Source organism: Ochotona curzoniae, unplaced genomic scaffold, assembly GCF_017591425.1.
Source record: "Ochotona curzoniae isolate NIBS_2020 unplaced genomic scaffold, NIBS_Ocur_1.0 scaffold_4506, whole genome shotgun sequence".
Lineage (NCBI taxonomy): Eukaryota > Metazoa > Chordata > Mammalia > Lagomorpha > Ochotonidae > Ochotona > Ochotona curzoniae.
Window position 1 is genome coordinate 22,090,549 of NW_024467119.1, and position 12,553 is coordinate 22,103,101.

Genomic DNA, 12,553 nt, shown 5'->3' on the forward strand with positions numbered 1-12,553 from the left:
ATTTCCCTCTGTACAGCTGTGCTTTGCAGCATACAAGGTCCTTATAAAGTCAACTTTCAGCCTTCTAGAGTGAGCTTAGTTGTTTTCATCGTTTTCTACCAGCCCGATTTGAGGACCCTAAGATAATCACATAGCTCACCTCAGCCTATTTTCATGTTTTTCTCCTTTGTCTACTGCTTTGGTTCCCAGAATTAGACTCTGCTGTGGGTGTGGCTTACTGAGCAAAACAAGACAAGCCTGGTAGCTCCCACAGCACTTTAATCCTGTGTATGCAACAGTCTCATTCCTACTTATTAGATCAGTAGAACCAGTAGAACCAGGGGCAGGTTTTCTCCTAAATCTCCAGACCAATCCTTATTCTTAAAGAGGCTGTTGCATTCCAGCCACTGGTGTTTATGTTCACTGTCAGTTATGAAGCAGCTTAGTAAGATGACCATGTTTATAGAATACTTTCTGTGCCTACCACTGGTGCTCCACTTGCCACTGGCTGCAGAGTGATGGAGAGCAGTGTCTCATGTTTTATTTGGGGAGATGAGACTTAGAAAAATAAAAAGGTTATAAGCTGATTCTGTTTAAGTTTTCAGAGAGTGAAATGCCAACAATAAATGTATTATGCAAGTCCCTGAGCCTTTGAAAGGTGGCCTGTTTTGTTTTTATGTGCCCCATCAGTGTAGAATGAGGGGGGCTGGGCAGTCAAGGGAAACTGCCTCCCATGGCCAGTGCTTCCCCTTCCTGGGGATTCTATTCCTTTTGAGGTTATTCAGAGAATGGCACCTGTATTGGTTTCTATGAGAGAACCCTATGTGTGGATCTATTCCTGCACACCCCTTGCAGCCTTACATTATTTTTCCCTTCGCTCTCCCAAGGGCCTAAAATCACCTTCAACACAGAGATTATTTCGGGGAAGATGATTGTGGGAAATGTTCACTGTCTTCTTTGTGTGTGTGGCCCTCCTCCCCCCTTTGTGCAGAGAGAGAAGTGAGGGTATCTTGTTAAAGGGAGAAAAGAAGACTTAAGATGGCTTGAAAGCCGATTGATTCAGGACAAAAGCTAAACAGTACCACTTTAACCTTCTTCCTCTGACCTTAGACCCTTCCCCTGGCAACCAGCATCCTCCTTGTCCTGTATGAGCTAGTGTCATTGAACCCATCTTTAGCAGCTTTTTACTGGATCCTAGACCCCAGGGTTGGGCTTAATGCCTGTGTTGTTCCTTTTCTTTTAATTTCGTTTTTTTTAAAGTTACTTCTGGCTTTTTATTTAGTAATAACTGGTAACAGTTGGGCTTAGTTTGAACAGATAGTTTCCATTGCTCTAAAGCCAACATTTGGGAACAGGAGGTCAGTGGGAGACAAACAGAACTTTCAACATATTGGCTTGCAGAGTGTTCGGGTACTTGCACTACCTCCTTCTTGTGTCTTCCCTTCAGACTTGGCAGGGCTTATCCAGGAGGTAGCCAGAAAATAGGTGATTAGAGCTTTAGGACCAGCCTCCTGCTGCCCCAATGACTAATTCTACCTCAGGAGATTTTGACATACGACTCTGGGCAATGTTGGTGAAAATTTTAATAACCAGAAGTCAACAAAATGTTGTTCTTGGGGAAATGCCTTAAAGTGAACCATCACAGTAGGCATTGTAGGAAATGGAGAGATTAAAGAAGTGATCCCTTGTATCTAGAAGCTAGAGTTAGGGAGCAAATACAAACCATCATATGTTAGTTCTTTGCAATATATGAGTTGCCGTTCATGGACAGATGCTATACTGAGTGCCAGGCAAATATTAAATACAATCCTGCAAATACTTCTAATTAGATATTAATATATCTGACTTTTATTTGGAAAAACAGGCCAAGGCTCAAGAAGTCGAAACAATTTGTCCTTTGCCATACAATAGGTAGCATGACTGGAATGAGAATTCATATCTATTTACTCTGAAGTCCTTGTTTGTAAGCAAAATCCAGTGTTGATACTTCTCTGGAATCAAATGAGGCCACAAGTTATAATAAAAGAATTCTACAGAACTGGTCACAGACTGGCCAAATTCAGACAGTAATTATGTCTTTTTTTTTTTAATCCACACAAGCCTGGCTTCTGTGGACTTTCTTCTTACTTTTTTCAGTGGCTATTTTTAAGTTCATGGGGCAAAATCCACATCTCTCACTCTGTTGGAAAAATAACCTCTAGCAACAAAAGACTGGAGCCTTTAAGCTCTGTTCACTTTGAGTTCTCACTCCTCCCCGCTATTTCCTTGGATGCAGGGTCCCGGTGAATGGCCATTTATCATCAGATTTGTGCTGTTATTTTCTTTATTGTAGCCTTGGAAGAAAGTGGACTCTTTTGAGTACCCAAGTCACTATCACAGTTTTTCTATACCTGATCCTTAATTTGCATCACTTGCCTGCATCTGAAAGGGTGACTGTACCACCTGTACCTCGAGGCTGAGCAGACAGGTGTAGCTGATGTATTTCATTTCTCTGGGTCCTTGCCTGTGGAAGCAGCTCCCTTGTCTTGAGGGCAGCAGCCATGCCTTGGATTCCGCTTCCTGCCAGCCTCCCTGTGACCACTGCATTCCTCTGTCTCTCACTGATGGTGCCTCGTTCTGCTCACCCAGTGCCCAGCATGCAGTTTGCCAAGGACCTGCTCCTGGTGAAGGAGAAGGAGGGCGTTTTGCACATCCCTGTCATCCGAAATGGAGACCTGAGCTATGAGTCATCAGTGAGGTGCTATACTCAGAGCCACTCGGCTCGGGTCATGGAAGATTTTGAGGAAAGAAGAAATGCGGACTCCTCACGCATCACATTCCTGAAAGGGGACAAAGTAAGTGGTTTGTGGTGGCTGCAAAATGCAAATTCCATCTTCCTTGTTGTCTGTGCTCATCCATAGTACTTTAGATCAATTCTGAACATTCTCAGAATTACCTTGCTACACGATCATTATAATAATGTTATACCTATTCCATTTGGTTGTCTCGTCTCCAACTTGCAATCGAAAATATATGTGAAAAGTCTTCAAGAAACTCAGTGAAAATGCACATTATGAAAACAATATGCACGAATTTTAAAAAGACTGAACCAAAATATACTTATAATTCAATTTTTTTTTCAGAAACTTCTGGAAGTTCATTTGTATGTATCAACTGTTAAGCTAGGAAGGTTATAGTGATGGCATACATGTTGGGAACTTAGAAGAATCAAATGGATTAGGCCTCTTCCTTATCTGGAAGTATGTCAGAAATGAATATACTCTGCCAATGTCACTGAAAAGAGACAGTTCTCTACTAGCTGGTCTTTGCCTCAGGTTGACATGTATCCATGCATAGCACCAAACAGGCAGCAGCTGAGTAGAATCAAGTCAATGGGGTATTTTCTTGGCAAGGTTCATGAGGAGTTACACCTATGGATGTGTAAACTCATGAGACACTTATCACTATGGTTGACCCGGAGCCTGCAACCTCTGAGTATGTTAAGTGCGAACCACATCTGCCCCTTTTTGACTCCAGTTCCAGAAGGTTGAGTCAGTGGCACCGTTTGTTCAAGCAGATAGTCCTCGTTTGTCAGTACAAAGTGCTGATATTGCTTTGATTTTATTTTACTCCCATTCTCCAGTCATATTGCCTTTCCTATCTGTGGGTTTCTTGTATTTAATATGTATCTCTCTTGATTTATGTTGTTCCTAAAAAATAATTTCATATGCAAGATTTTTAACTTAGGAAATGCTGTTAAATCTTTTCAATGCTTTACTGTTTTACTCAGCAGTACATGTTAAAACATGTCTGTGACTTTGCTTACACCTAAGTTGCTGCTTCTAACAGTTGCAGATGTTTCATGGTACATATCTACCATGTTTTTCTCCAGTGAATCTCAGCATTAGTGAGAAATAACCGTGATGGCAACAACCTGCTAACACAAATAATACTTTACTGCACAGCCTCATATATGTTCACTTACAGAACAGAGTGAAAAAACCCTGAATGTATACATCAGAAAATGTATGGGCCATGGAGGGCCTACAGAAGCTTAATTTAAAAAAAACAGTGCCCAGAGACTTTTATGAATATCATTAGAGGTGCATGGGCATTGCCATAACCCTGCATGCTCTCCAAAGTTTATCATTACACATCTTTTGAATTTGTGCTAGTCAAATGTGTATATTAGCAATATCCCATTTTTTAAATTTATATTTCTCCAATTTTGATTTTATATATTATTAAGTTTCCAATAAGCTTCTAAAATCACTTTAATCTTTTGTTCCTTATGGTATTGCTTTTTCTTACTGACATATAATGCTGTCTTGCATAGCCTAAATCCTAGTACTTGTTAAACACTTTAGCTGCTATAGAAATCTTCATCCTTTGTTTTTGTTCCTTACCTATCACTTTTGACTTTGATGTTCTTGGTTGAAAAGAAATCTTCAACTTTGGGAAAATCAAGTACGACACAACTTTGTCTTAGGATTAGGCTTTAAAAAGTTGAGAATAAGATCTTACCTTGCTTGTTACAGATCAGCCCAGAATCTATCTACTTAGTTATCTGTACTGCAAAAATTAACACTGTTGACTGCTTCTTTGGGACTCATCATTTTTACACATTCATGACCCAAACGCCTGCCTTAGTTATATGTTTTGTGGGGATTTTACTGGTGGTAGTCAACAACATGTGCTTAAAAACATCTACAAATACTGCAGATACAATCTTCAAATTTGCATCTTCATGTCTCCATTTTAAGTTCATTTTAAGTTCAGAGAGAGTTCTCTCTCTGCCTATGCAAGATGCAATTTTTAATCTAATAAAAATATGAGCAAAAATACAGCTTAGTAGTCCATATGTCTCACACACACAGCAATTTAGCACTGTTTTTAAGCATACTTGGAAATCTTTTTCCTTAGTTTACTGGGCATATGTCTTTGAAATCTACAGTTCTCTAAACTTTTTTTTTTTTTTGCTTTGTTTAATCTGAAGGATCATCCCACATTCAAGCTTCCTATAAAGAATACTAATTCTAGGAAAATGTTATATGACAAAAACCAGACGACATTCTTTAGGGATTTAAAACCATATGGAAAAGTCACAGGGGTTTAGGTAATCTAAAAATGAAGCTTCTCTATATCCATAGATCCCTTTTACTATGACAAGCAAGTGCATCCAGAAGGGTCATACTGAAAGTATTCCGGCTCATACTATGTTCAACTATTAAGGCTACTGTGTTATTTAAAAATGGCGTGACCTGATCTGCATTTTTTCTAAAAATACGTCCTTGGCAGAGAATAATCAGTCGAACAAACTCTTGATTTTGTCGTCATCATCTAGGAATTAGGATTATGTTCTCGGCTGGTTTCAGCTACAATACTGTTTGTTCATAGATTGCAGAGCTAACTTTTGAAGATGTCTTCCACGGACACAAAGTTTGCCTTAAGACTTCTTAATTTTTACATATGAAAAGAAGCATTACTCAGCTCTCCAGGACATTTAATCAGTATGTCAGACGCTGATCATCAGAAATCAGCCAATTACAACATGTACAAACATATTGAGGAGCATAGGCTAGATAAGGAAAAGCACATGGAGAGTCTACAGGTGCTTTTCAGATGGGTTGTGTCTTTTTGCTATGGGTTTTTTGGAACTCATCGCCAAGAATTTAGAATTGTTGGAAGTGTTCTAATATTAGTCTTGGCATATGGAGAGGTCCAACTGAGGCATGAGCTGTTACACATAGTTTGGTTAAAAAACACTTTTTTTTAAATCTCTTTAAATGTGTGTCCTTTGGTAAAAGAAAAGAACAGTTTTCTAGGAAAATCGCCTAAGTTACTGAGATCTTCTGGCAAATGTTGATCTATCTTATGCCATTGACTCTAGATGAAGAACTGCACTGTCTATATCCATGACGACTCCATATTTGAGCCAGAGGAACAATTCAAGGTCTACCTGGGTCACCCCCTTGGAAACCACTGGAGTGGAGCTAGAATTGGGAAGAATAACATGGCCACCATAACCATATCCAATGATGAAGATGGTAATACATAAAATTGCCTTTAGTTAACCTTGGGTTAATACGAACTGATGTTTTACTAATAATGTTGCCATTAATGTTTTGAAAAAAAATGAAAGCATTATAAAAGCTCTTACTGATAATCTCTGAAAATGTGTATCAAAGGTTAGCTGCAAATGGTCACCTTCTATACAACTGGATGGTTTTCTCTCATTATTCTCTACCGCAGGGCCTGGCCATAAGGAATTAATATGGCTACAAGCTAGGACAGATGCACTAAAAAAAAGAATGAAAACTAAGTCACCATCAGCAACAGCAAGATTGGAAATACAATCAGCATGTGTCTAACAAAGTGAACTGATTTAAAACACTGCTACCTTCTCAGAAAAATCCAATTTCTAGGTTTTCTATTCGCTAATTGATTTAGGCTTCTATCTATAAATTCTATAGTCAGATGTTTGCAAAGAATGACCCAGGCACCAAGGAAACAAAATAATTTTCACAATAGGACCAATTATTTTACTAAAATAAATAACTTGATGAACAAATGGATAATATTAGAAATAGTAATAGCAGTTTTGTTGCATATTTACTGCAATTCTAAGATTCATGGTGAGCATAATTATATTATTGCTCACTTAAACCTGGCAGTAATTCCTTACAGTCAGTGTTATTGTCCTTATATTACAGGTGAAAAAGCTCAACCTCAGCATTGTTATTTAATTTGCACTTAGTTACACAGCTAAGTAGCAAAACTGGAGGTGAATCATATTTTATCCAGTTCTAGAAGCTGCATACTTAACTACTCTGAGAGCCTATGAGACACAAAAAGAAAACAAAAATACTTAGTTGAAACACAGAAAGAGAGAGAGAGAAAGGGAGAGAGCAAGATCTTCCATCTGTGAGCTCATTCACAGATGAGCTCAATAGCCATGAGCTGCAATAGCCATTTCAAAGCCAGGAGCCAGAAACTCATCCTGGTCTCCCATATAAGTTCCAGAGGCCCAAAACCCTGAGTTTTGTTCTTCTGCTTTCCAAGGTACATCAGCAGGAAGCTGGATTGGAAGCAGAGTAGTTGAAATGTGAGCCAGTATTCTGATATGGGATGCCAATGTTGCAAAACCGGTTAACACACTGTACTACCACATAAGCCCCATGTCAAGGACCTCCTCACATTTCTAGTGAGACATCAATAACTCACTCACCTGGACAGGAGGTAAAATAAGAAAGGCCAGCCTTGAAGTTAAATCAGTCCTTTGCCTCAAGAAACTACGTGTTCTGCTGCTAAACTGAACCTTTCCCAGACACATGGAAAACATGAGTGCCAGGAAAGTATCCAGTTCAGAGTAACAGTGACATTCTTAAGCTTCAAGGAGCCTTCTTACTAAAACAATGCATTTTTCAAATGAAGCATATTCTGCAATTAGATGTGTCTTTCTGAGAGGAAAACATAGATTGGAAAGATTAGTAGTATTCAGTGAATACTCGAAATAATATATAATTTATAACTAATCTCAATATTCATATCTCCTTTTTCTCTCTACCATCACCATCGCTCCTTTGCCCATGATTTGAATTTCTTGGGATATATGTACACATTATGAGCAATCATTTCCTAGCAACAACAAAAAGATGGTTACCTAAAACCAGATTGCATGATGTGGCCTTATGTTCTTAACCCATCACTGTAGCCATTCACTAAAGCTACCCATGCCTATCTAAGTAGCATGAGAAAAGTTAGAAACAGGTGAAGATGGGGCAAGAAAGAGCACTGGGGAAGTGAGGTAAAACCTCCAAAAGACTAGAGATGAAGGATGGAATTAGTCGCTTCAAATAGTGTATAATGAGACAAATTAAAAACCTTACAAATTCATGTCTTCTAAATGAAAAGCTGATTCAGGTAATCGATCAATAGCTATTATCGGGGCCTACTGTGTCTCCGTCCCTCTTGATGAATTATGCAAACCGAAAAAATATTCTGTGAGCTATAATGCACCAAGCCGGAAACTTGAACATCATGCATTTTAAAATATCTAAAAATATTTTATCCATTAAATAGTGTTTAATTTAGAAAGATATGAGAAATAATTGCTACAAGATCATAGATGATTTCTATGTCCAATGCATTACTTAATGGTAAAAAATTTTGTGACTGCAAGCCATTCTGCCTGTATTGTTAACTAATGAGGACAGCTCCTTGCTGTTGCAAGGAAGTCTAGATCCTTTGTGCCAACCAAATTGGTTTTCCTGTGCTTAACTGTGTTTCCTCAGCCCCCACCATTGAGTTTGAAGAAGCTGCATATCAAGTCCGGGAACCTGCAGGGCCAGATGCCATTGCCATTCTCAACATCAAGGTGATCCGCAGAGGGGATCAGAACAGGACCTCCAAGATCCGCTGCAGCACGCGGGATGGGTCTGCCCAGTCTGGTGTGGATTATTATCCGAAGAGCAGAGTCTTGAAGTTTAGTCCTGGTAATTGAATGCCAATCTCAATCTCTGGGCTTTCCTTAATGAAAACAAGAACTCCAATAGCACAAAACATTTGAGATAATAGGTAAAAAATTGTGTTAGTAAAAATGACATGGAACAGCAACAGGAACAACAACAAAGTTTCCCTAGTTCAGAACATGCTGGACAATTTGTTCCATTGAAAGGGTTTGGGTGAGCGATAAGAGCACGTGGTATGAAATCCATAGATACACATATCCTTCAGCGGTTGCTGGTTCAGAGTACCTTGTTGAGTCCATCAGACATCAGAAAAATCTGGAAGGCATTGTCCCTGTATTCAGGTGTAGCATCTACAGGAAAAGGCACATTCAATAGTGGGCTTTCCACAATAGGTTTCTCTTAGAGAGAGATGGGATGATGAGATCATGAGGAGACCTCCTACTTCACTGGAGAGAATGAGACAGAAAAAGGGACGAGACGTGAGGTATTCTTGCAGAACTTTCTGGAGCAATGCCAAGGTAAAGGGCTTATGTAGATCCTGAAACCCATTTGTTACATAGCTGGGGATTGGCAAGAGGGTATGGACTTCTCAGAACTTCCCTGGCAAATGAATGGAGAGAAAGTTTGAGAACCTGGGCATACAGAAGCCCTGTATTCGTCTTTGGCTTCATAAAAGCACCACAAAGCATCTGTCTCCATCATGTGTGTGTCTGGCTCATGTCTTCTGGAAAGGGAGATACCTTTCTCCTACCTGTGTGAAGCACCTTGATTTCAAATATCTATACTTTCTCCTTTTCTGTCTACGGGCTTGGAGAACACTAGATTTCAAAGCAGCCACGTGCTGGTGTCTGGGGTGGGGGAAGCCTCAAACACTGCATGGGATAGTGGCCTTTCACAGAGAAAGGGGATTTCTAAGGCAGGACCCCTTCCCCTACCCTAACACTGACTCTCTACATTATCTTCTCAACAATGGGCCTGGGAGATGTACTTTGTCCTATTGCTTCTCGGAGGACAGCTTTGAAAGGCATCAGCGTGTATCGGCATTCTCAATCACGCTGCAGCTCATACATATGTGTAAGGCAACAGAAAAATTAAGCAAAAAACCCTCACAACCAAGATCAAGTATATTTTGGATCATAGATTTTTATTACTGCCATGCAGAGGCCATTAATCCTCATATGGTATTGAATAGTTAATCAGCAACCCTAAGCGTATCTACCACAGGTGAAATTTTGTCTGTATAACAGATTCCTCCTTTGAGATGGGGTGAACATGATCAGCAGCCACTGCAGTTAGAGAAAACTTCTGGAAGGAAAGGACATATTTTAATGTGAAGTGCTGGGAAGACCAACGTGCAGTATCTTGGATATGTCCACTCATAAGCTGTCTGTTCTCTTCTGTCTTTGATGAAGGTGTGGATCATATCTTTTTTAAAGTCGAGATCCTGTCCAATGAAGATCGGGAATGGCACGAGTCCTTCTCTCTAGTCCTTGGCCCAGATGACCCAGTGGAAGCTGTGCTTGGGGAAGTGACCACGGCCACAGTGACAATTCTGGACCAGGAGGCAGCAGGAAGTCTCATCTTGCCAGCTCCACCCATTGTGAGTTGCTTGACCTGAAAGATGGCTGCTTCTGTGTCAGTGAAGACCAGATGAGAATTTGAGGCATGGGACTTTGGATGCTCCAGTTCATGTTTTTTAGCCCAGTGATTCTCAACCAAGAACAATCTTGATGCCCACACTCTCTGCCTTCATCACCCTGCTCCCACAACCCCCCTCCACACACATAAAGGAAATTTAGCAGTATCTGGAGAAATCTTGGGCTGCCCCAAGCCACACTGAAAAATGCTAGCATTGGTAGAAGCAAGAAAATCTGCTAGACAGTTTACCAGCTTTGCAATTAGGAGAAAAATACCTGGATGTTGTCAAGGAAAAGTTGAACCTTCTAACCTCTCTTAACCAGTCACATGTGTTCGCAGACAAGGTTATGTTTCTTATTTGACAAGGAAGACATACACTACCCTTTCACCCTTATCTTTGCCAAATGTGCTGCTACATACCATGAACAATTTAAGGCAAACTTGTCATTCATGACAGCGCTTTGGCTGTAGTGTGCGGGAAAATAGAAATATTTTTACCATGCATGGCAGGACTCTGATTTAGGAATAGAAGTAATAAGACAGTAAACCTTTTAGCTCAGGCAATAGGATCATCTCCTCCACAACCAAATACCTACAGAACCTTTTAGCGGTAGCTGGCAAAAAGAATTGTAAACACTTTCATTGCATCATAAAGAACCCCAAAAGTTAAAAGTCCTGAAGTCTCCTGGGGACAGAATGCCTTAGTTCTCTGCCCTTCTGATACTCCACGTGGCTTGAAGCTTCCTTGCTCTTTTGCAGGTGGTCACCCTTGCTGACTATGATCATGTGGAAGAAGTCTCCAAGGAAGGAGTCAAGAAATCCCCCTCCCCAGGCTATCCCCTGGTCTGTGTCACACCCTGCGATCCTCACTTCCCTAGATATGCTGTCATGAAGGAGCGCTGCAGCGAGGCAGGCATCAACCAGACATTCGTGCAGTTCAGCTGGGAAGTGGCTGCCCCCACTGATGGCAATGGGGCCCGCTCTCCCTTTGAAACCGTCACTGACAACACACCATTCACCAGTGTCAACCACATGGTAGGTCTGGGGAGTGGGTCTGGGTGGGGAGCAGGAGACCTGGCATTGCTCTTGTTGCTCAGACTCTGTCAGTTTCCTTAAGGCCCTCTGTGACATTTTGGAATAGAAAAAAAATATGCAAATAGACACATGATTTTCATTCTTTTTTGAAAACATGTCTCTGAAAGGCAGACTAAGAGAAGAAGGGAAGAATGGATGGGGAGAGAGAGAAACAGGCAATAAATATATCATCCATCTGCTGGGTCACTCCCCAAATAGTCACAACAATCAGGTTTGAGCCAGGCTGAAGCTAGGAGCCAAGAACACCTTCTGGGTCTCCCACATGGGTGGTAGAGGCCTCCCTCTCCCATCCAGGCACATCATCAAGATGCTGAATTGAAAGCAGAACAGCCTGGACTCGAACCAGCATTCTGATATGAATAGAAACATCAGAATCAGGACTTAGACTACTGTGCCAAAATATTCACCCCTGTCTTGGTAATCTTATATATTAAGGATATTAACAAGATTCATGTTGGTTGTCTATTGAGAAAAACTATGCATGGATTTTAATATTTTCTATGAACATGAACTTTTTCATTCTGTTTTCCATGAACTTTCTGGACTCTTGTGTAAACAAAATTATATTAGGAGGAAAAAAACATATGCTACTAGTCAGAAGACCTATTTACAAATCCTGATTATTTTTACCTAAGTGGCATTCAGAGATTGCTTGATCTCTCTTGAGTCTCAATTCCAGGTTCTTCCACTGAGCCACTTTCCAAAGTGATCGAAAGATGCAATTTGTAAATGAAAACAGTGAGTCAGAGATTGCAGGCAGGCATGTTAAGTAGTTCCAGTTCTTTTCACATGTTTTCAATAATTCAATAAGTATTAGGCTCTAAACTCATAAAGGATGTGGATTAAGGCTTCTATCCCATTTATGCATCTACAGGTGGCCAGCACACTGATAGCACATTGTAGGGACCGTGAACTCAACATGAGGACAAAACAGTTATCTTGGTGCTATGATGCGTTGTTGCAGGATACCTCATATCCCTTCTGGATGAACCTGTACAGAAACATAGTTGAACACTAATTAAAAAATGCTTAATGGGAAAGTGTGTTAATTGGTAATGGACTTGAGTGAAAATTGGTTTCATAGATAAAAATGATAAGTCTGTGCGATTGCTTTGTGAAGGTCTCAGGCACATAGAGCTGCTAATTGTTCTTGTTCCCTGTGTTGCTGTGTGTATGTACACATTCCCAGTGGCCTACAATCCCTCTGTGTGTGTGAGTTAGGTACTTATGTACCTTCTGCATTGTTTAGGAAATTGAAGGAATCTGAGATGGACTTTTGGAAGCCAAGTTCTCAGCTTAAAGGCTGCATGTTACTTTAACTCTTCTGTGTGATATTTTGCTGTGTGGGAGTCTGTGTGTCATTTGCTGTGGGGGGGTCTGAGGGTGGAGAC

General features: G+C 40.4%; 1 protein-coding gene across 1 annotated transcript in view; it reads left to right on the forward strand.

Moving 5' to 3' along the window:
* Nucleotides 1–12,553, forward strand: part of FRAS1 (Fraser extracellular matrix complex subunit 1) — a 263,048-nt gene that overhangs the window by 222,742 nt on the left and 27,753 nt on the right. Inside the window, exons 58-62 of the mRNA XM_040967150.1 lie at nt 2,608–2,813; nt 5,849–6,005; nt 8,253–8,453; nt 9,842–10,029; nt 10,827–11,102. Of these exons, the coding sequence (XP_040823084.1) occupies nt 2,608–2,813; nt 5,849–6,005; nt 8,253–8,453; nt 9,842–10,029; nt 10,827–11,102 (1,028 nt within the window). The remainder of the gene's footprint in view (nt 1–2,607; nt 2,814–5,848; nt 6,006–8,252; nt 8,454–9,841; nt 10,030–10,826; nt 11,103–12,553) is intronic.